This window comes from Corvus kubaryi, unplaced genomic scaffold (genome assembly GCF_017639235.1).
Source record: "Corvus kubaryi isolate FWS band 111438036 unplaced genomic scaffold, C.kubaryi_AGA036_p1.0 37354, whole genome shotgun sequence".
Classification (NCBI taxonomy): Eukaryota; Metazoa; Chordata; class Aves; order Passeriformes; family Corvidae; genus Corvus; species Corvus kubaryi.
Window position 1 is genome coordinate 5,027,001 of NW_024581116.1, and position 24,543 is coordinate 5,051,543.

General features: G+C 39.2%; 1 protein-coding gene across 6 annotated transcripts in view; it reads left to right on the forward strand.

Moving 5' to 3' along the window:
- Window positions 1–24,543, forward strand: part of ITSN2 (intersectin 2) — an 81,761-nt gene that overhangs the window by 44,826 nt on the left and 12,392 nt on the right. For 4 of the 6 annotated variants that reach the window (XM_042032859.1, XM_042032857.1, XM_042032860.1 and 1 more), the window contains exons 13-29: window positions 46–195; window positions 413–553; window positions 1,398–1,485; window positions 2,124–2,263; window positions 3,155–3,235; window positions 4,989–5,125; window positions 6,267–6,712; window positions 7,901–8,022; window positions 9,796–9,971; window positions 10,318–10,462; window positions 10,872–11,077; window positions 11,908–11,972; window positions 12,630–12,796; window positions 13,088–13,133; window positions 13,320–13,441; window positions 14,250–14,346; window positions 15,163–15,354. In XM_042032859.1, coding sequence (XP_041888793.1) covers window positions 46–195; window positions 413–553; window positions 1,398–1,485; window positions 2,124–2,263; window positions 3,155–3,235; window positions 4,989–5,125; window positions 6,267–6,712; window positions 7,901–8,022; window positions 9,796–9,971; window positions 10,318–10,462; window positions 10,872–11,077; window positions 11,908–11,972; window positions 12,630–12,796; window positions 13,088–13,133; window positions 13,320–13,441; window positions 14,250–14,346; window positions 15,163–15,354 — 2,521 coding nt within the window. Of the gene's footprint in view, window positions 1–45; window positions 196–412; window positions 554–1,397; window positions 1,486–2,123; window positions 2,264–3,154; window positions 3,236–4,988; window positions 5,126–6,266; window positions 6,713–7,900; window positions 8,023–9,795; window positions 9,972–10,317; window positions 10,463–10,871; window positions 11,078–11,907; window positions 11,973–12,629; window positions 12,797–13,087; window positions 13,134–13,319; window positions 13,442–14,249; window positions 14,347–15,162; window positions 15,355–20,175; window positions 23,819–24,543 lie in introns of those variants that run through there. The other 2 variants (XM_042032862.1, XM_042032861.1) reach the window with 2 other exon arrangements.

The window sequence follows — 24,543 nt, forward strand, 5'->3', positions numbered from 1 at the left end:
CTCTGCATCTCCACTGTAATTTAAGGTAATGTAACTTTTCCTCAGGCAGCTAAGCAGGAGCTTGAGCGCCAGCGACGACTGGAATGGGAGAGAATCCGTCGCCAAGAGCTTCTTAATCAGCGTAACAGGGAACAAGAAGAAATTGTCAAGCTGACCTCTAAAAAGAAGAGCCTTAATCTTGAATTAGAAGCCCTGGTAAGACAGGAATTTCACTACACATGCTGAAATACAGTATCTTAAATTATTCAAATCTTAATATCTGCATTAATGGCCCACTAGGAGTTCCACTCAGTTTTGGATGATGAATCTAAAGCAGGTATTTTGGGTTGTTCTAGAGAGCTGATTATGCCCACAGGTTTAGCATAGGGATTTTTGCCATATGTGGTGTAATCTGTCTCTGCTTTCTTTCCAGACTGACAAACATCAGCAGATCTCAGGCAGGTTGCAGGATATTCGTAGCAAAAAGCAAATGCGAAAAACTGAGCTGGAGGCTTTGGATAGGAAATATGACCAAGGAATCATGGAAGTCAAGCAACTACAGCAACAGCTTGAGGTGTGTAACTTTCTATTAAGGTTGTGGTTTTCCCTTACCATATTTTGTGTTTCCGTAATGCTGTTGATAATATATCCCCCTGGGGAGGAATATGGAGTCAGTTGGATTGCAGTGGAGAGAGGAAATAGGCAAGACTGTCAGCATTGCAGAGGCTTTTAGTTTTGTGTGGTGTTAAAGAAATAATTATAGGTACTGAAATGAGCTGATAGTTGAACGAGAACAGCTGTGAAAACCTCAGCTATTCTTTTGTGAACCAATAATGGTGACTCCTCTTTAATTTTGAATTCTTTTATGGCTCCAGACTCAGATTTTTTATGAGGAATGTTGTCCTGTGTTGAGAGCAAGTTGGTGTTCAGGTTGAATTACCTTGCTGCTCTTTTATCTTCTTCTTTTCTCTATTTGAGTAACAAGACATTAATTATTTTGAATCTGTTGACTACCATAAATTATCCTCTGCTGTGTTTTTATGTGATGCTTCTGTTCATCAGGAAAACTTCTTATCATGTTGTTACTGTTTTGTGTTAGGCTTGTGGCAGCCACCTTAAATGGCCTTGTGATAATATTTACACTTTTAGCATGTTTGTTAAATATTTTTCCAGCTGTGTTAATGGTTTGGAGTCAAAGCTTTCAATCGTAATATTATTTCTATTAAGAGTACAGAAGTAGTATTTTTTTATCCAGTTATGTAGTAACTTGTTATGTTATGAAGTAACCAGTTATTTATGATCACTTGCATCCTGTTTCATTAACATGAGCTGAAATTATGTTCGAAAATTTACCAAGTTTTACTTAATGATTCATAAACAATATTTAAAATTTGTTATGTTCTCTTCAACATCTACAGGATTATCAGAATAAACTGATTTATTTAGTTCCTGAAAAGCAGTTGTTAAGTGAAAGGATAAAAAATGCTCAACTTGACAACACTCAGAGTAAGTGCCTGCACATGAGTTCTGTTCTTGATTGCTTTGCTGATTTCTCATCCCTCGTAATCAAGGCTGAAAGGGTACAGAGGTGTTAATAACACCTTCACTTCTACATCTTTCCAGCTAGAGCCATTGTCTCATCTGCCTTCCATTATCTCCTTCATGTTCCAGATAAGGGGCAAACAAACATATTTTGGCAAGAAAGCACAGATTTTGCTTAAAACTTTATTTATACAGACTGTGTAGCTCCCAGATATTACTACAATTTGTCCTTTTTTTTTGGTAGCGTAAACTCAAGGGAGTTCATTTATGTAATGTTTACACTGGTCTTTACTTCAAATTGTGCTGGAAGTCTTTATATAGAGAAGCTTGGTATGAATTGGTCTGATATAAAAAAAAAAGAAACAAACTTGCAAATTATTCTGTATGTGTAACGTGGAATGCCTGTGTGCTTCAGTTCAGTGCTGGGGACATTTCTTCCTCTTGTTGTATATGAATAGAAAGGTAAATCAAGGAATTTTTCTAAGTCAGGAGGTTTGGATTGTGTATATAATAGGGAAATAACAAACTGATTAAAAACTGGGAAAAGAATTTGAAAAAAACCCCAGAAACCCGTGTAAAATCGCTTGTCTTTCCTTATGCAGGTACAGGAGTCAATTCAGTGCACAAGACATCCCAAGAAAAGGAAGAATTATGCCAAAGACTTAAGGAACAGCTAGATGCCCTTGAGAAGGAAACTGCTTCTAAACTTGCTGAAATGGATGAATTTAACAGTCAGCTTAAGGTACTTGTGTTATCTAAATATCCTACAGCTGTAAGCACTGTATTTTATTTCTTCATCCAGTCATAAAGATTGGTGCCACTTTCACCAGACTTCCAAAAACTTTTTCCCAACTTCCAGTGTCAAGTAAGAATTACCAAAAGTCTTGGAGTAAACAATACAATGAAAATGCACTTAAACCTATTGCTAATGTACTAAAATATGAGTCTCTTGCTAACTATTGCTTTGCATGACTTAACTATTGCTCAATCTCACCTTTTGCCTTCATTTTGATTTAGAATTAAAATTTTTCAGGCCGTTGTACATTCTGTCCTTACAGTATGAGATCGTATTTGCTGCTATTTTTGAATTGTGTACTGAACACTTGACTTTAATTGATAGACCTACATAGTTTCATAGTACACTGTGCAAGATCTGGTAGCAGGTTTGGGTATGATCCTAAAAGTAAGTGTAGGCCACTTATTTGTTAATATTTGTTAATTTGTTGTAAGTTAAGAGTTGTTGACCAGTGGCCCTGAATTTTTGTTTCTGAGGCAACTCTTGGCTTGACTAAAAACAGGGTAGCTCTCACAGGATAGCACATATCCATTTAACTTTATCTGCCAGCTTGCTCCAAGTGGCACTGATGGGAACTTTCCTTAAGTAATGGATTGATGCTGGGCCAGCACGAGGGCTCTGCACTTTCCAATAAAAAAAGCCACAAAAGTTTGTAAACATGTAAGGAATTTATTTTGTTTTTAAAAGTGGTTTCATGAAACGGCCATTTTCAGTTACTTGTTTATTGCATGGCTTGCTGTGTTCAGTGGCTGCACCCACAACTCAGTCTTCCCTAAAGTATGTTTTTCAAAATACAGTGCAAAGATTAATTGGCTTTTTATCTACCTTATCTTGCAGTGTGAGAATATGGATGATTCTGTTCTTCAGTGCCTTTTGTCTCTGCTAAGCTGTCTCAACAACCTCTTCCTCTTACTTAAGGTTATTTTCTAATCTTTGGCTTTTTTGGTTTTTAATTATTTCGCAGTTTTTCTCTGCTTACCCTTTCTGCTTGGATGTACTACTTCTCTTAAATACATTTTCCTAAAAGAAAACCAATAGGCTGTTTTTCTTTCTGCTAGCTTTTACATCCTCTTAATGACTTAACATTTTTTTACCTGCTTATAAATCCAAACTGCAGAATATTGAGAGCAAAATGCTTACTTCTCATTTCTTAATGGACTGTTTTCTAAGTTGTTTCACCCAATTATTTTTCTTGTTAGTTAAGGTAACATGAACCAAAAAAGAAGTCTCAGATGGAAACAGTGTCTTCTCCCACTTTTCCATCTGTTGCTCTGTACCTGTATCCGTACATCCTAAGCTGTGGTTCAGGTATATGAGTTCTTGTCCAAGTTTAAAAGTCTAGAAGTAGCATCAGAGTGCAGAATATGGTATGGCAAACACAATGCTGTTAAGCCTCCAGATTAACCCAGTACTAAAACCTACTTGCTGTCTTTCCTCAACACTGCTTTTGTCTGCTGAGGTCAGAAATACTTTTAGAATAATTTATGAAGGAAAAAAAAATCAAAATTACCCAAGCTTTTCATTTTGCTTTGCATGAGGGTTTTTCTGTCCTTAAAGGTACAAGAGTTTTTCTAATGTAAGTTTGCTTCCATAGTGCTTCTGAAATTCGGTGCAAAATCAGCTGGGAATATTTTTCCTTCTTAATATATTTGAGGGAAAATTGTAGTCAATTGCTTGATTTAGTTTGTTGCTACAGACACTTTCAGTGACACAGCAATCTTGTTATCTTGCCTTTGTCATATAAATTGCACCATATCACTTAGGCAACATGATTATTGGTAGAAGTGCATATTGTAGTGGGAATGATTCATTCTTAATTGCTTTATTTGTATTTGTGAGATCCGATACAAAAAGGGTTTACCTGTTGCATTGCTCAATGTATATCAGCAGGATTCCTAAGAAAAAAGACTGAAGTGTCCCAGAGGTGTTTTGCAACATGGTGAAGTACAATCTACAGTAATTCTATTATTGTTGATTTTTTTGTTCTGTAAATTTAATTATCCCAAAGATTCATGCTGATTTTTTGCTGTGATAAAAAGGTTGTTCTCAGAGGGAGGTGGAATAGGAATTGATGAATGTGTTCAAAAAGAAAAAGACTGAAATTGCAGAGTTTACAAGTACAGGAAAACTCCAGTCAGAGGTAATGTCTTTAAGCTGTGGCTTCCCACAGGGGTAAGCCTGCTAGGTATTTTTATGAAGTTTTTCTGATTTAAACATGGGACTGATCACTCAGGAAGCATCAAGGATGAGCACCCTTCTGCAGGATGCATTCTCAGGTTATGGTACAGCGTTGGCTTTCAGCTGAAATTTGCCTCCTTGTAGTTACTTGAAATACAATTCGCTGCCTTCAATGCCCCCAGTAATGTTGTGTTTGATCTGTTAATGTTGTATCTTCCCCTCTCCTCTGTCGTATTTGGCATTTCCAGCAGCTGTAGGACTGGAAGGGCTCTTTGAAAGCCCAAATTATGTCACTGACTTTGCAAACTTGCCATCTCCTTTTATACTTCTGTTGATTTGACTTTCTTTGCAGTGACCTCCAAGGACTATTAATAACTTAGTACTACTTTGGCCATTTGTATTAAAATTTGGTTCAAAAAGCATTAGATGCCTGGATGCTTTTCTCAAAGATTGGCTTTGTTCCCTTTGATGTATTCCATTGTTCCCTCCCTAGGACCTGAGGGAACGTTACAGCACACAGCAATTAGCCTTGGAGCAGCTCCACAGGATCAAACAGGACAAAATAAGAGAGGTACAAAAAAGAAGAGCTGAACTTGCACAGAAGAAGCGACTGGAAGATGAGGCTGCAAGGTAACCATGGCTGAGTGTATCAGTGTTGCAGTTCTTAAAACAAAATAATGCTGTGATGACTTCTAAGACAAGATGTATTTTTTAATGTAAAAATACATCCTATTGATTGCCTTAGAGGAAGCATTCTATATGGAGTACCACTTATGTAAGAGGGTTTGATTTTGAGATTTTCAATGATTTATATTTGATTTGACTAAAGAAATAGAGCTAATGACCTTGTAGTGTGGGTGATTCGTGGGCTTTGCTCATGACAGTGTTTTTCTGAGTGTGAGGAAGTTTCGTGACATTTGTGACAGTCTGTTTAAGAGAAGTATGTGCCATATGTGTGGTGATAGCCTGTTAATTTTTTGGTTGGACACAGTTGTGTGATGGAGTAACAGCATCACTGCACAGCTCCTACTGAATCCTGCCATGTGCTTGGAAACAGTAAAACGCCCAACAGAGGAGTGGAAGTCCTACAGGGAATAGGTGAAAAGGTACCATCTAGACATAGTCCCTCCTGAGAAGATGGCCCAAAGGGTTAGGTCCTCTCTCTTCTTGACAGCTAAAATATTAAGTATGTTGAATTGGATTCTGACTTCTTTAGACAGCTGAGGCACAGGATAACATCTGAATAATTTCAGAGAATACAGTCAGGTTTCCAGATCCTGCCTGCTGCAGTGTGGTCCTGGCAGGGATAAGCACATTGGATAGATTACAACTGCTGAAGGCAGAAGTACCAAGCTGCCAAGATCAGTATGCAAAGGCTATTTTTATCTATGTACCTGAGTGAGATTAATCTGTTTGGAAGTCCTTGTTTCCAGTCAGGAGATTTGGATAATGCCTTGCTGGAGAGCTTAAATCCAGCTTGTTCAATTATCAGATCAGTTCCTGCTCATCAGGATGCTGGTGGGCAGAAGTGCTTGTGAAGGCACTGCACAGGTGATGGATTAAAAGTCAAGAATTTTAATCCATTTGTTATCTTTATGTGGAATACACTGGCACTCATGTTAATACATGGTCTCTGGGAGAGCTGATGACACTGAGGGCAGAGCAATCAATGTCATAAACTCAGTTTTGCTGACAAGTGTCACTGATTACTGTAGGAACATAATCTCATTCATTTTTGTGTCAGTGTTCCTGTCTCATTCCTTTCTTCCAGGAAAGCAAAACGGGAGAAGGAGAACCGATGGCAGGAAAATATCCGAAGGGAAGAGGAAGAGAAAAAGAAGCGACTGGAGGAAGAACGAATGCAGGAAAAAGTTCAAGAAAAGCTGAAAGCTGAAGAAGCAGCTGCCATGATGAGAGAAAGGGAAAACAAACAACAGCTTCTTGCAGAGGAGGAGAAAAATAGACAAGCTATGATCTTGAGGGAGGTGGAACAACAAAGGCAGAGGCAACTGGAAGAAGATAAAAGAAAGCAAGAACAAATAGCAAAGGAAGCTGAGGAGAGGCGCAAGCAGAATGAGGAGATAAAAAAGATAAAAGAAGCAACCAACTCTCAAGCGGTGGAGAAACACACTTCTAAAATAAACATTAATGAAAAGTTTGCAGATCTGTTGAAACCAACAGAGGGCAAAAGTCTTAAGTCACCCTGGAAAAATGAAGGTAACCTCAGTCTGTTAGATTTTGGGACTTTTATTTTCCTGAGTGTTATTTCACTCTTCAAGTGTACAATTATTAATGTGAGACAATGGCAGACTTACTGCCTAAGATATAATTTAAACAAAAAACCAAACCAGCAATGTTTCATGTCTTTTGTTACTTATAAATGATCCTATTAACGTAAGTTACCTCTGTCAGTTTTCAGCACCTATGACTGATGACCTATGACTGATCATGGTCAACAAATAGCAGTTGCTGGAAACTTAATATTTTAGGTTTTTCATAAGACTTGCACTTTCTTTCATTAGAATAGAATGCTAACATGGAGGGGGTTTGCTCATTGATGAGAGATGGGCAGGTAATGCTCAGCGAAGTAGTTTATTAGCAGTGAAATGTGGTTTGTTTCTGCATCACTCAATGCCTCAGATGAAAAAACCAAAGGACTGAATGATGAGACCTAACTCTAGCTGAGGGACTTGGAAAAATAGTGCTTTAACAATATTTTCACTAAAGGCACATTTGATTTCATCCTTCATTAGTTCTTGTCAGTTTTTATTAGCCACTTTTCTCACTGAGCTCAGCAAGGATCAAATTAGAACAGGGCTGAAAGATACTTGCACACTTCAGCTAAACCTTGTAAAACATTCCCTGTTAGCAGCATCAATCCCTGGCTTGGAGAACAGAGATGCAAAGAAAATCAAAATCGTGATATTTTGCTATTTTAGGTTTCTAAATAAAATCTTCACACATGCTGCTGAATACTTATTGTTGCAACAGTAGGATCTTCTCAACTTGGAACATTATAGTGGTGGTAAATGAGGCTTTATTAAAGCACTGGCTTAGCCAGAGCAATGTGGCAAGGAAAGAGGAGAAGATAAAAATGTCATTTTTAAGGATGTCTCGCGGAAGGTGTCCCTGCTTATGGTGGGGAGTTGGAACTAGAACCATCAAGGTCCCTTCCAACCAAACCTCTTCTATGTTTCTGTGATGTTTTCACTGCAGAAAACAATGCATTTTTACATTTCCATGATTGCCATGTTAAACTGCTGCCCTGGTGATCTCCTCTGATGACCTGCTCAGTATCTGGGGCAAGAACCGATATTCCTACCCATTGCTTAGAATGATGGGGCTCCAGCTGAGTGCTTGTCTCTCAGCTGTGTCAGAGTGGTAACTGGGTTTCTTACCTTCCAGGCAATGCAGTTGGTGCTGCAGAGTCGAGGAATTCCATTGCCTTGGTAAATTACAGAGCTTTGTATCCATTTGAGGCAAGGAACCACGATGAGATGAGCTTTAATACTGGAGATGTAATTCAGGTAAGAGTTGCCCTTCACATTTAACTTGCAAAAATTAACCCTTTTCTCTAGCCTTGAGATGCAAAAAGTTTTAAGGGTCAAAAGCATTGCATTGATATATTTAAAGGTTTACTGAAAAATTAAATTGGATTGCTGCTTTAAATTTTTTTTTTAAACAGGTGAAATTAGGATTAGTTCAGCCAAAATATTTCTCTGAATTTTACACATCCTACATATGTTGAAAACATCTTTAAAAGTAAGAACAGTTAATGCTAAACATAAACTTTCTAAAATTAGTAGATCAGAAATGATGTAGTTGTTGCAGTTCATGGTACATGTACAAGTTGGCTTCTAAGTGTTTGCTTGAAATACGAGCATAGTAAATAGAAAAATGAATTATTAATTAATGACATTTGAATTAAAATCAAATTAGTTATTTAACAAGTAGATGTGAAAGGTTCTTTTGAATCTTAATACTGTTTTCCAGTGAATTCCTAACACAGATTTCTGCCTCTCTGAGCAACCCGATTTAGTGGAAGGTGTCCCTGCCCCTGGCAGAGGGGGTGGAACCAGGTGATCTTTGAGATCCCTTTTAACCCAAACCATCCTCTGAATGTGTGATTCTCTTTCTGACTGCTCTTTTATCAATCCTCGCTCAGGCAGACACTTAGAGTAATTTATTCTGTGTCCATTCGTTGCAGAACTTTTGTGAATTCAGCTGAATTTGCTGTCTATAATATTACAGCAGGACCATAAGATTGGAAATGCCTTGTGGCTTCTCAGTTGAAATTTGTGTTATTTCATGTATATTAGTTATTAGCACTTGTTTGGAAGTCTTTGCCTGCAGGTGAATGTGTGAAAACTGATTTACAACCGTGGTAATACAGTTTCTAATGTCTAAGTATGTATGGTTCCTCCTCATTCAGACTGTAAGTGATACAAGTAGGTGATAAGGGAGAATTTATAAAGCAATGTGGTACAAAATATTAAAACACTTGACTAAATTAGCTTTCAGTTTGACAGCGTTAAAGCATTTATTTGCATTTTCATACCAATGAACCATGGAAGAGGGAACAAGAGAAGTAGGTTTTGCTTTGACTTCTTTCTCAGCTATAATTGTATCATTTAAATGCTGATAACTGATTTCAGAAATAGGCTAACAGCTGCCACCTCCTCCTCCTCTTACACCCCAAACCCCAGCTAAGCTAACTAGCTGATAGTATTTGATGGGCTGCTAATTTTTAGCCAATTTTCACTAACTGGCTAATTTGCAGCATAATGGAAGCTTCAGTATTGCTGTGAATGTTTAAGGATGCTCTATACTTAATCATTTAGTAAATAACAGAATTTTTGGACGTGTTTTGGATGCAGTCAGCTGACAGAGTTAATTATACCTGTGAGCAGAACAGCAGCAGTTGTTTCCTGCTCTGCTGGGCTCACCAGCCCCTGCCTCTTGGCTGCACATTCAGCAGAATCCAGCACAATGCACTGTCATTTTTGGCAGGACAGCATGGCTCAGATGCACTGCATGGTCCCCATGTGCATGTCTGGGGCCTGTTTGAAGAAGTCCAGGGTCCCTGAGGTCTGTCTGTACCTGTGTCTGGAACCAGTGCAGCTGCATCATCACAGGGCAAAACCAGCTGAGTGCTGCCAGGGCAGAGTGAAAATGCTGATCCTGGTGTGGGCACTGCCCCCTGTCCAGGTCAGAGAGCCAGCAGGTGCTGACACACCAGGCTCCCTGCTTGCTTCACGCTGCTAATTCTGTTTCCTTTGTGTTTCTCCTCCTCTCCATAGGTTGATGAAAAAACTGTGGGAGAGCCTGGTTGGCTTTATGGGAGTTTTCAAGGACATTTTGGTTGGTTTCCGTGCAATTATGTAGAAAAAATACCAGAAGGAGAACAAGCTTTATCTCCCAAGAAAGCCTTACTTCCTCCTACAGTATCTTTATCTACTACCTCAGCTGCTTCAGAGTGAGTTTTTGTTATGTTTGTGTTTAAATTGCTTTTTCTAAATTTAGCTAGCACATAATGTGCCGTATAGTTTCGCTTGGTGTTTGTTTTTAAAATATAAAGGCAGAAAACTTATTGAAGAACCTTCTTTATAAAGAAAAATTTTAATTTTAATTTTAATTTTAAATTTTAATTTTAAATCCTTCTTTAAAAAGAAAAAGAAAAATGGAAATTTTAAGTATTTGATAGTGTACTTTGCACTGTATAGAATATCAGTTTTATAGATGTTTTTAAAAAATTCTCTGTTTGAGGTACTTTCTAAATAAAAGTTATAATTTGATAAATATGCCTTGTGTTCAACTTGCAGACCACTTTCACCAAGTAAATCTGCAGAAGAATCTGATTACCAAAACATCCCCTTTTCCAGCCTGAATGTTAACACAGCCTGGCAGCAGAAATCAGCTTTTACTCGCACTGTGTCCCCTGGATCTGTTTCACCCATTCATGGACAGGTACCTTGTGCAGAATTTGCTGTATTTCAGATTCATGTTAATGAAAATAATTTAAAGAAAAACCAGAACACCACACAACTTTGCTAATGCTGGGGTGCACTAAACAGGCTGGAGGATAAAGATGCTCATCTAATTGTTCCACTCTAGTGTCCATTGATATCATTCCATATATTTCCAGGGAACACTGTGCAAGAAGACTCATCTTTCATAATTCTAAAATAATTTTCATCTATAATTAGACACAGAAGTTAATTCTAACAAATAAGAAACTGAGTTGCGTGCATGTATTAACGTAAACAAAGTAATTCAGCCATTGCTTAGGAATGAAGTTGCTTACACCAGTGTTTGTTTTTAACAGTTAGACCAGTTTGGGGCAGTGTGGTCAACCAACATCACTTCTGTCTTACAGGGGCAGCCTATAGATAACCTAAAAGCACAAGCACTTTGCTCTTGGACTGCAAAAAAAGATAACCACTTGAATTTTTCAAAGAATGACATCATCACTGTCCTGGAGCAGCAGGAGAACTGGTGGTTCGGAGAGGTACATGGAGGAAGGGGTTGGTTTCCAAAGTCCTATGTCAAGCTCTTACCTGGGAGTGAAACCAAGAAAGAGGAGTAAGTGTGACTTTTGTTGTTTATTCAGCTGTTTGCAAAAAAAGGTGGTTTAGAGTGCAAAATTCTTGCAGTGCTTTAGTGTGCAGAATATAAATGCTACTTACAATTTACACTGTGTCATTTTAGGTTTTTATTATTTCATTCTGGCAGGCCAAGTAATGTTGGGCTCACTGCTGTGTAGTTATAGACAGTCTTGCTAAGGCTGAGTGCTGTGAAACATCACTGGTGTTTGATTATTCATCAAGGGCCAGGCTTTTTGTTCATTACTAAGTCCCCTCTCTTGCAGTGCAGTTGCATTCTGCCTCTAAAGGTGCCAACTTTTAAGTGACCCAGAACTAATTGTGAACTCTGCACATCTGACAGAAGTAGAATGTTTTTCTTCACTTGAAAAGATCATTATGTCTGTTCTAATCCTCCAGGGTAACTGTTCACGTAACAACCCAAAGTCTGGTTCCTGCTGGGGTGGCTGCACCATTGTGTATGAATTGTTCTGTTCATGCATTCTGCTAAAAGTTCTAAGAAATTCTGCAGAATAAGAGAATTTAGTCAAAATCTTTACTTCTTCTGGATAACATAATTTGTGAATGTATCTCTTGCCTTTTATCATGTGATTTTTTTTTTTTTAAGTGGCGTGCTCTTGAATGCCATAAATATATTAAATATCAGTAGTATCTGGCACTGTTTGATAGTCAGGGAAGTCTTTGCAGTTAATTCAGAGTCAATACAGCTCCAGTATAACCAAAGTGATCTTAGTCTCATGTGAAGTGAGAGATTTGTTCTTGAACAACCTCTTGGTTATAGAAACCTTGTTTTTTTTCTTCTTTCTGCAGACCAGAAGCTATTTATGCAGCTGTAAACAAAAGGCCTAATACCCAGAGTTACACAGCAGGAGAGGGTAAGACAGGATGAAAAACGCCAACTAATGCTACAGTCTGGTTCTGCTTAATGACATGTAAATATACTTTATTTGTGAGGAGTTTCTGAGCAGCACTTCGAGTGCTTGTCCAAAAGACACAGTCCAAATGTTCAGCTGTTGATACAAGAGTTCTAAAACAGGAACATAAGGTTATAAGTAATTCAGGCCTGGAGTATTTTAAGACTTTTTCTTGAGCATGAATATATTTCTAATAACCCATAAAGCAGAGTTCTCTTCATGCTGTTCTCTGCTGTGTTGTGCTGTTCTGTAAAGACATGAAACGGGATTTTTAATCTCCTGAGGATGGATCATTCTCTTATATTCAGCAAGGAGTAAGGAAAACAAAGATTACTGGAGAAAAATTTCTATTGTATCTCCATGCTTCCCCGATTATACTTTAATTTCACCTGTGTTTTTCCACTACAAAGTTCTGTACCTGTAAGAGTAAATGGGATTACAGTCAAGTAGGTAGACAGGTCAGTTCATAGACATGTGAAGGTATGGTCCCTGTTATGAACATACTGTTCTGATCCCTGTTATGAACACACTGGTGAATGCTGATCCCCCTTTATCTGCATCTGATGTTCCTTTATCCCCATCTGAAGCTGTTCCCTGCTCTGTGTGCTCTTTACACAGAGTACGTTGCACTCTATTCATACTCAAGCTCTGAGCCCGGTGACTTGACGTTCACAGAAGGTGAGGAGATCCTGGTGACCCAGAAGGAAGGGGAATGGTGGACTGGGAGCATTGATAACAGAACTGGAATTTTCCCCTCCAACTACGTCAGACCAAAAGATCCAGATGTGAGTTCCTATTCTGACAATTAACACGATATTTTCTCTCAGTTGTATTCTGTTTGCACCCAGCTCTTAGACAGTGATTTTGAGCAGAGGTTAATGTGCTTGACAGAAAAGAAAATCAGTAGTAGCTTGAGTGCTAAATCAGAGCTGTAGCCAGTGTCACACTGCCTCTCTCTCTGTACAGGATGGTGTTTTGTTAAATATGGGTTTAAAGTTAAAATCTCCATGTGTTTTAGTGTAAACTGCACTAGTTTTTATTGCACATTAAAGGTGGCTGTTGTTGTGTCATTGTAGGCTTCTAGCTATGCTGGCAAAACTGGAACAATAAATAAGAAACCCGGTAAGTATGTGATAACTTTTTAAATGTTAAGGCTGTTTTTTAAGTAACTCTGAGCATTTAGGTTCATAGCAGTGTTTAATGGTGGCTGATGTTCTTAGCTGCAAGTCATGTACCAGGATATATATGTGCATCCAGCTCTTAACTGCAGTGAAAAAATAACAAATGCAATTACTGTTTTCTTTCCAGAAATTGCTCAGGTTACTACTGCCTACACTGCATCAGGAACTGAACAGCTCAGTCTCGCTCCAGGACAGCTGATACTTATTCTGAAGAAAAATGCCAGTGGATGGTGGCAAGGAGAATTGCAGGTAGTGATTCAAGGAGAAATAATTGTGACTTCATGAATGGCAAGGAGGTGCTCTCGGGTTTAATTCAAAAAAACAACTGAGTATAAAGTTACATAAAGCTGGCCAGAAAGTTATTTTCATCTTGTATAAACCAAAGGGGAAAAAAGTTGTGTGGTGGATTTTTTTTGTTTGATTGGTTGGTTGGTTTTTTTAAACCTTGGGTTGCTGGGGGTTTTATGGTTTTTGTGGAGTGGATTTTCTTGGTCACATAAAATAGTAAAACTGTCAATTAACATGTGCATGGGAGGAGGAAGAGACAAGTGACAGTTACTTAATTGGTTAGGATTTAATTGGTGAAACATAACTGTAAAGTTATTCTAATGAAAGAACAGATGGGTTTGGAAGCTGGAGTTGGAAGCTTGTTTAATGCAAAGGTGGCTGTTCCCACTTTTCTCCTTTCCCTGCTTAGATTTAAGAAGAATGTGCTGTAAAAGTACCCTTAACCTCATTAGAGACTCTGGCTATGACGCATAGGTGGAATATTCATAGAACAAATTTTCAGCCCTACAACTGATGTACTCTGAATCTCACTTAAAAATTTTGGATGAACCTGTTTGCCAGAACATGTTAGGGTACAGCTTTATTTCAGTTCGATTGTTTTATCCTTTAGTCAGATTTTTTTATCTTCTGAAATTCACTTAGCAGGTGTTTGGAATCCTGACTTCTTGTCTTTTGCTGGCAAAACTCTGTGACATATTTGTTGCATTTTTTCCAGTCTACAGACCATTTAGTTTTTCAATTGTGTAATAACCATTGTAAATATTTGCAGGCAAGAGGGAAAAAGAGACAGAAGGGATGGTTCCCTGCCAGCCATGTGAAGCTTCTGGGTCCGAGCAGTGAAAGAACCACATCAGCTGCTCCCTCAGGTGAAAAAAAAGGCCTTTGCATTTCATTTAGAGTATTTAATGTACCTATTTCAACTGTTCATGTATCTGTGAGGGTCAGCATCTATCTTTTATGGCTTTTTTATTTTGCCCCGAAGAGTCACACTCCTTTCATCTGGAAATTCCATGTTTCCAAGTGCTAGCAAAAATCTTAGAGAGAGCTAGCAAACATTGGCAAACCACGTGGAATTATGTGCACTGCTCCTTACAAAGAGGGAGACTAAGCAAATTTTCAGGTTATTTCTAGGTTTTTCCATTTGAATGTTCGGGTACAAATGAGGTTATTTCACAGAAAAGGAGATTTTTTGCTTCTGCATGCTTAAATTATGCACAGCTATGAGTTGCTTATACAACAATTTCCTGGATTTTACTGGACAAAACTTCCCTGTGACTAAAGCAGCAGCCCATGATTAGCTAACGTGCATTTCCTCTTCCTCTGGCACATTTTCCCCACAAGTGTCTGCAATAAGATAATCAAGCTCACTCTCTTTTCAGCCAGTAAAATACAGAAGCATACTTGATTATATTTTGAAGTGTTTAGAAGGCCAATAGATGCAGTCCATTCATTATAAAAGTTCACAGATATGTATAGTGGAAAGAAGAATTACTGGCTGGCTCAATTTTAAAAAAGTAAAAGAAATGGGAAGACAATTCTCTATCAAGATAAAATCATGTGACATTTTTCTTATGCAACAGTGCATGTGAAATGGTTGTTTCTTTCCTGTGGTTTTGTAAAACACTAAGAAAACAGTTTTGATACTTGTATAACTCCATTCTACTCTTTTTTTTCCTTCACAGTGTGTCAAGTGATAGCCATGTATGATTACACGGCGAACAATGAGGACGAGCTCAGTTTCTCCAAGGGGCAGCTGATTAATGTGCTGAACAAAGATGATGCTGACTGGTGGCAAGGAGAAATCAATGGTGTGACAGGTCTCTTCCCCTCAAACTATGTGAAGATGACCACAGATTCTGATCCAAGTCAGCAGTGTAAGCAACCTCTATTTTTGATTAATTTTGTTGCTTCATTTCAAAGGTGCATTGCTGTTCTTCTGCTTTGTGCTTGGAATTTGGAGTTCCAGGCATCAGCTGAATTGATTAGTTCTTGAAATACTTTATTATAGTACAAGGTACTTTGAATCCTTTTCTAGTCAACTTACAAACAACCAGCACATTGCCAACCAGCCAATGTGGGACAGCAAGAGTGCTGTAGGGTGAGCTAAAAATACTGGATTTGGTAGGAGTTCTCCTTCCAATAAGATGCTGATAACTAACATGGACTGGGAAGCAGTGCAGACACGCTGCAATTATAGGACTTGCTTGAGTTTCGGAAAATAAGGAAAAGCGTCTGCTGTATTAATTTTAACATGCTTATCAGTTAAGTAAAAATACCCATAAAAAGGACAGGAAAAAGATTTTGGCCTTATCAGGTTGTCTGTTCTAAATATACTTGTCCTGGCTCCCAGCATTCCAGCTGTCATCCAATCCTAAGAAACAAGATGTATATCAGGAGAGAGGTTGAGGTGGAAGTTACCAGCAGCAGGCTGAGAACTGAATGCTAAACTATACACCTGACAGTCACCATCTTCTCTGCCTTTTGCACATGAACACAGTAAAGGTTTCTGGTGTCCCTTACACACACACCCTGGTTTTTGGCCCCTGTCCCCAGAGAAAATCCTTCTCCTAGAGAAATTTATCCCTCAGTTTTTTATCCTGTGATTAAGCCAACTTCTACATCAGCCCAGTGGGTTTGGGAATATACCATGATGCCGGAGTTGCTCCCTTGACACGACAGGCCTTGTTCCTTTGCTTTCTGGTTTTCTCTAGGCATCGTTTGGAGTTCTTTTGGGATAAAGACACCCATCTGGAAGCCTGGCTGAGCCTCACTCTTACTAGCCTATAGCTACTCTGTAGGATCAGTTTGTACTTAAGATTTGATCAACATAGTCGTGTTCTTACAGAAAAATTCACAAACTCATAATGAAGGTACAGCTTGGGTTGGAAAGTTAAAATATTTTCCCTGGGTAGCTTTTTATGGTTCCTTGGTGAAAGAGAGTGTGCACCATTCTTGAGGTTTTCTTTTTAGCCAAATTACTTCTGAGCTCACGTTTTTGGTAACACATTGTTCTGGCTTCTTTTTTTTTTTTTTTTTAATGCCTCTGGCCAATATGGTTGAGATGTCAAAAAAATCTGCATTTAGATTGAATTTAGCCATAGCTAAATAATTAAAATGGTCCTTTGAAAGGTTTCATTTGTTTGCAAGTCGCACTTTTGAAGAAACAGTATTGACTACACCAGATGGGCTATAACATTAAGATTCTGGCTGGGTATTAAAACTTAGGAATTTTCAAAAATGATACGGGTAACAGCTTGTCACACCAGGTGTGTTGCCATTTCAAGTTATGTGGTTGAATGTGACAAGTGCAAGGTGATCATATAAACCACTGATTTTCAGCAAAAGCCATGCTAAGGCCACATGGTAATTGGAAACTTTCTAGATGATGAGTAAGTTTTTCTCATTGCATGCTGATACATCATTAGGCTTTCTCTCAGATTTCAGTGATGTGGAATAAGAGTATTTCCATCCACATCAAACTGGCTTTTGACAAAGGTTAATCAAGTGAGCAGATGTGCACCAGGTCATCTGTACCTGGCCATTAAACTTTTGTCTAAGAACTACTCTATGAAGCAGATCTACAAAATCCACCTACTGGTGAATGAAGAGTATGTTGAATTTTCTATCTTTTAAAAAAAATTCTCTGAGTATTTCAAATAGGCAAAGTTACACACCAGTTTTGTGCTGGGCTTTGCCACTCTGTTGTGCTATTAAAACATGTGAATTTGGAAACTTAAGGAAAAATCCTGCCTCAAGCCCAGAGCCTGCACAAACCCAGCACAGCTCAGTAGCTCCAGCACAGCACTGTGCAAATACAATTTCCTGGATTTCAGCTGGGCTGCTGCTGCTGGTCAGTTGGGTCAGCAGTAAGCCACTGCTCTTTCCCTTTTCTGTAACCAGAGGAATGTTTAAATATGTCCTGAATTAACTTTCAAACTTCCTTGGGTTTCCTTACAATATTTTCGGCTCTTGATTAAACACAGTACAGAAACTATCTTGAGTATTCTTGAGAAATCACTAAGGAATTGTCCCACAGGAATGTTGGTGTGGCCCTCTACAGAACAGCTTTGACATATGACAGAATGTAATTTTAAAAATGCATTGTTGCATTTTAAAGAACTGCTGATCTGAGTATTATAATGCCTCTGTTGAATAATAGCAGCTTTCCCCACTGTTTTTTCTAGATCAAGTATAATGACATTGGAAAGATAGATTTGGTTTACTGAAATAGGTTTGTGGCTTAGGAAAATTCTTGTTTTCCCTCAAATTTAAACACACTTGTATCCAAAGTCTTTTCTGGGAATCACTAGTTACAGCTGTAATGGCAACCTCCCCTAGCAAAGAAGGAACTGGGGTCAGTGAGATGTCCCTTCTCTTAAGTTGCTGACATAACTCTGGGAGCAAAAAAAGATCACTTTCCATCTTGGGGTAGCTGCACATCCTGGCATAGGACCCCTGCAGGGAAAGAAAAAGAAAAACAAAATGACTTCAGGGTGTTGTAGGTTTGAGTGTTTGTCTCTTAAACATGCAGTGATTGCAGAACACAGAACATCTGAGTCGTGCTCCTGGGGACTGTGGTGGTGGTTAGACTTGCTCCTGTTTTAGTGACATTTTAATAGCCCTTTTTCTAATGTTTGCACAAAAGTAGTCATAAATAATAAATATGATACTCAGGAGGCTTCAAAATATAGATTTAAAATAAAGAATCAGTCTTCTGTTCTTCAAGTGCTTGCACAACCATTCAGGATCAGATCTTGTGTGTTGCCAGTACCTGTCTAGCGCCAGCATCTCTTCCCATTCTTTCCAAGGCGTGTGTAAGGGGGGTGGGCATGGTGCACTTACCACTTCACAGTTCTTCCCACTGGCCTGTTCTGGAGATAATTTTGTTGTTTTGGCCAGTCTTCATCTGCTTTGCACTTGGAAACTTGTTCTCTTATTATTTGTTGGCTTTTTCAGTGAGATACCTTTTAAAGTTTGTTATCTTATCCATGGGACCAGTGTGAGCCTTGTCCTTTTATTCTCTTTAGCTGTGATTTTCTCCCTTCAGGTAAATCTCAACCATTGCTTAAGGGTCAGGCACACAAGGGTCTGACAAGAACACATCTACCAGGTTGTCTTCCCATTCTTCCCAAGGGATGTTAAAGGTGGGGTAGGCAGGAGGGAAAGGTAAGGAGAGAAAACAGCTGCTCCAGCTGTGTCTTCACACTTGGTTGCTGGATGTCTTTTAGTGTTAGAGATCAGTTCATCCCTCAGAGATGTTCTTGCTGAGGGTTGGACAGCTCAGCCAGGTGGACACACCTGTGCTCAGTGTGCAGAGAGGCTTCTGGCTCATCCTGAGGTGTCTCATCTCTGTGAGACTCGCGAGCTGAATGTTGTGCCAGTTCTTTCTACTCTAATGTACATGTATTGACTGTTTTCTGTCCACTCTTTTTGCTTTCCCTAACTGCACTGCTGCAGTTCCTCACACACCAGAGTTACTCCTTCAGGTGCTCAAGTCTGAGCTCCAGGTTGTTGTCTGTAGTAATATCTCTACAGCTACCTCATTTTTGTCTTCCCCAAACCTTACTGGTAGATGTGACATGTTGGAGACAGAAGGCAAGTCCTGCAACAAGGATCTGTATTTCCAGAAGTTTATTTCCATGCTCAAAAGATCTTTAGTAACTCCTGTTCACACTGTCTGGTGGGTGAAGCCAACTCACTTTCTGGGGTGTTTATAGTGAAAAAACTTCTGAACTGACATGCTCGTGGCCAGTGCATTTCTGTGTCTGTGTATGGACAATACATTTTGAAGTTCTCTAGTTCTTGCCATGTAACTTCTCTTTGTGGAGTAACAGTTCATGGTAGTAGTGGCTTTGAGGTGTTGCCTGTTGCAGTTCCACATTTAATCTTTGTGTGTCAAAGTATCATGATTTATTCTAAGATTTTACTCAACAGCTCCAGAATTTTACCTCTTTTACCAAAGATCAAATATGAAATCAATCCCTTAGTTCATAGTGACATAGTGACTTTGTATTTCTAAAACTATTTGGTGAATGTCAGTCAGGCTTGATAACACTTCCAGGTTGTAATCCTGAGGTCTGGAATAGTCTCTGGATTGTCCACAAGGTGTGTCCCTCTTCAGACCATGTAGCCCTTGGATTCTGAGGGATGTGGTACATCTTTTCCATGGGCACGTAAGACTAGAGGCAAGGTATTAATTTCTGTCCGGTTCAAACAGAATTGAACAGGTTAATTTTTATGTGCTGATATGAATAAATTCCAATAAGATTTTTCTTTACAAGTTTAGTTTTTATCTGATTTTCTAATGTCCTATTAGAAGTTTCTCAGGAGCAATTCTGGTTTTGTTGAAATATCAGGGAATTCTGCCATTGCCTTTAAAAAAACCCTTAGGGCTTGACCTTGTGTTGAGTCCACATGACAGAAGTTTTCCTTGGGAAGAAACTTTTTCTTCAAATGATTGAGCTGCAGGGGTTTCCAGAGTCAGTGATGGCTGGTCACAAGTTCTTAAATCTGTGTGTTTATAAATATGAAACTGCAAGGGTGGAAGCTTGTGATGTCTGTTTTCAGAAAGTTGAATGTTCATCATTCCTTTCTGATCTTTGTGGTGTTGTTCTGTCTTTGTCCATAGAATTCATATGTTTCACTCTTCAAATTTATGTTCATTTTATCCTTCATTTTTTTTTTGTTTTTTTTAGGACCCAATGTTGTCTTCCAGTGTGAAAGCACCTCAGAGACCCACTATCCAAGTTTGACTAGCGTGGAGGCAGGGTGGCCAGCCCTGCTCACGTGTCTGACACAATCCTTTTGCTTCGTTTGAACGTTAGATCCAATCAAGAAATTAGGTTTTTGTGGGTTTTCTTCTAATCTACAGTTTCAGTTGATTTGTAAAAGCAGAAAGGATAGTGGGTCTTTGTGTGGCTTTCACTGCTGTTCATTCTTGTTTCCTTTAGTATTTCCTTTGGGATTGATAACCGTAGTCATTAGCATGCATATCAAGCTATCGTTTGCATGGTGGGATTGCAGACACACAAAGACCCACTATTTGCACAGTTTATCTGAGCTGTTTTGAACGGGCACTTGTGTTCTTTTAATGTTGTAATGTACATATTTTGCAAAATTAAAATGTTCATGAATTATTGTTCTAAGGGACTTGATTTAATCTCTTACATATTGAGCTTTTAAAATTGGCAGCCTTCATGGCTCATCCAGAAACAAACCCTACCTGTCTGCTGCTGATAGTCACTGTGATTACAAACGTACTACAAGATCTAAGGGTTAGATCTGGTGCAGTCCATCCAGCCTCTTAACACCCTTTTTAATGGGGGAAAGAACTATTAAGCATAGAGTGGAGGATATTTTAATTTTTTATCTTCCTTCACAGTACTACTATGGCAGGAATTCAGGTTGTTTTGGCTCAATACATTCTATCCCTAAACAACCTCCTTCCTTCAAATTCTGGTCATTCATATTTGCTTTCAGTTTTGGCAAACATGCTTAGTTGCTGGAGTAAGTACTTGCACAGCCTCTGTGTCACCAGGCCCTTCCCCTGCCCCTTCTCTGCATTAAATAGTTCATGGTACTGAATTGTTTGTCTCTGGCTGTGGTCTGCAGTGACTTTTAAAGTACTGTCTGAAAGCTGCTGCTTTTCCCCCGGTAAACAGAGAAGCAGCCTAATGCAAAGGTAACCTCGCTAAAGAGGTGTTGCCAGGAGAGAGACACTAAAGAGACACCTGGAGTGAGGGCAGAGCATTTGGGTTTAGGATGGAACTGTGCTCCTCCATCCACAGTCCTGGCCTGTTGGAGATACGGTGCAGTATGGGCTGCCCATGTCTTATTATAATTTTTGGAGGAAAGGAGAGACTTATAACCTTGATTCCCCTTTAAATAAAAAGATTAATTTGATCCCGGACTACTTCTCTGATTAAATAGTTCTGTGCTCTTGTAACAACAAGAGAGATCTCGTAGACAGTATTTAATTTAGTTGGTTTCCTGAACTTGGTTATGAAATAGCAAAGGTCACTTATGCAATCAGAAATGTTTACAAAGCAAACTGCTTGTTACTATATATATATATAGATGAATGTTGTGAAGGTACTATCAGGAAAAGGTTAATCCAATTGCAGAGATGTAAAAGCCTTTCTCCAAAATCCAATGTTATGTATTTAATATCCTTGATCAAATAATGTATGTGTGCCCTTTAGTTCAGAGATGTATCTTCTGTGCAATACAGACTACGCAATGTGCCTACAGAAAACTACAAATGGATTTTTATTCTGGATGTATTTTGTCTGAACCAGTATTTTGTTATAGAATGAAATCATGTTGTAGGCAAATAATGTGCTAGATAATCCTTTGAGTATTCCAGATGACTTGATTTCCTTCTGAAACCACATTTTAAGTGTTTCTGCTAAAATACACTACTCACCCAGAATTGCCTTCTCTGAATATCTGTCTTGGAAAGCCTGTTTAATACAAGCTGAAATGTGTTGTGCTGCACCAGTGGTATCGAGCAGTCACTTACTGTAGTCTAAGAATTAGGTGATCTTTTAAATTACATAATTTCTAAAAGGCAAAAAGGCAGTGTTAACCTGTGGGATTTGAGCCACACTGACAATCAATGTTCAGTCAGTTTTCCTTGAATGTCAGATTACTACTAAGTGTCTTTGAAAAATTAAAAACAACTTCACATCTTCACTGGGGTATTTGAGGACATAATTATGGGGAATTTTCCAAAACCAACTGGCATTCTACTGATTTTTTTTTTTTTTTTTTACTGATACATTTGGAGATTATGGTACTGTTGGCAAAGTTTCACACAGGTAGCCCTGTGCTGGCTGTGTAGGTATGAGCATTGATAATTATTGAAAAAGCTGCCTCTAAGTCTGACCTGAAGAGTATTGAAGTGAAGCATTTTGTGCCTTCACAGCTACCTTTTCGTGTTTCAGTATTACCTGAATATACTCTAAATTCTCTTTAAGTGTAATAATAAATATAATAATAATAAAAACACACCTTAATAATGCTGATTGAGAGAGACTTAGTCCCTGCCTTCAGTATTTATCTCTACTGCAAAATCTGCCTAGCACAGTTCCAGCACAGTTGCCTGAGAGTTCTGCTCTCCTGCACAGTGGTGAAGAAGGAGTGGGATACACGTCAGATTATCTGAAGGAAAGAGTATGCCAAGGATGTATTTACAGCAAGATTATTTTAAAATAATATTCTGTATCAGTGAAGCAGTGTGGCTATTGGAAGCTGGGTTAAAACCAGATTTTTACTTTTAAAAATGCTACTTTTTCTCTGGTTGTGTGCAATCCACCCCTTTGTTGATAAAAGCCATAGAGCTGAGTTCAGCTGATCATCCCAGCCAGTCAAGTAGAATCACCCTTATTTGGGTGGAAAAGGTTGGCTGTGGAACTAAGGGCAAGGTGGAAAATAGAGTTCTTTGCTGAACCCGTGGTTCCCAGGCAAGAGCTGAGAGTCTAAATGTTGTTCAGAACCATACAAGGTTAAAAAGTAAAACTGAAGCCAACATGGAAAGCAAAACATGCTGTTTGCTGTTGCTTTCAGTGTGGTACTTGCTAAATGTTGTTTCCTGTGGGCCAGCAGAGAACAGGGGCCCTGGTGTCATTCGGGGTGAGAACCAAGCAGTGCTGTAAATGCACAAGAACAGGTACCAAAACACTTTCTATTTCTGTAACTGGTTTGCATAATGGACTAACAACCTACAACAGCCCAGTTTGTCACAAGCTTAGTTTCTGATCCAGAGCTGGATCCACCTAGGAAGTTCTTGTGCCACCACTGGAACCAGTGGCAGGGCTGGATGTGTGAGGAGTCTGTGGTGGTGAGGGCTGGGAGCATCCAAAGCGCTTTCTCCACGTGGTTAATGGTGCAGTCAGGAGAGCAGAAGGCACAAAGCTCCTTCAGAAAGTTACACACGAGTAACTGAAACGTCTCCCTCTGGTCACTGAACATTTCTGCCATCTCGAGGCTCTGTCAGACCATGTCCCTGTGTGATTCTCTTGGGCCGGGTTGGAAACACCTGTAAATAAGTCTGCTCGTAGGAATGCCGACAATCCTTGGCCTGCAGCAGCAGTGGGAGCTGCTGCAGGGTCGTGCTACTTCACTGTAATGAACCAATAAAACTGCTGCGTGCTGGTGTGTGCTGCCTTAAAACCCTTCGTTGTCCTTCCCAAGCTTGAGTGTCCACGTGTGGGGATGGGTGTTGAGACACGCGAATGCAGGCTGTGCTTAGCATGAGGCAATTGTTCACCTTTGGTTTTGAACAAAGTTGTAAGATAACTATGCAAATGTATTTTATTAAAGGGACACATAAAAGGATCTAGTTTGTCTGTTGTGGTTTTTTTTGTCCATCTGGGGAGGATTTTTTTCCCAGCTGAATAGCTTGGAATGAGCATTGTGTTACCTGCAATGGAGTGACTTGATTTTGCTTTTTAGCTCTTGAAAACTGTTTCATAAATTTCCTCTGTTGTAGCAGAGTATCCTGTGTTTACTGATTAGGGGAGACTGGATAAAAGTGTTTATTATTTCTCCCAGGGCCTGATGGAAACTGCCATCTCCACAGTAGCAGATTTCTTGGATTAGTTCCTTTTGTGGGTTTCAGAGGCTGCTGATGGCTCCAGGAATGACAGGAGTGTGTCCCAAGTGCATTGGCCTTGTGTGTGCCAGCAGAGCTTGTACCTGGCTGTGGTGGTGTCCCTGATGCCATCAGCTGCTCTCTGGCTGTACTGAAGGGACTGTTCTAATGCCAGCCCACAGCCCTTAAGGGGAGATGCAGCCTTTCTGTGCAGCATGGCAAAATAAAGGCAGGAGAAAAACCCCAACCCCTACCTGCTGTCCCCAGCCATGTCAGCTGGCTTCAGAGTTAAACAAACAATTAAAACAAACAACTCCCTCCAAGAAAACCCAAACAACCACCCCCCAACCCTAAACAAACCAAGATATTTCCTTTTAAAAAGCAGTTTATATAGAATCACAGGATCATTAAGGTTGGAAAAGACCTCTAAGATCATCAAGTCCAGTCATTAACCCAGCACCACTAAGCC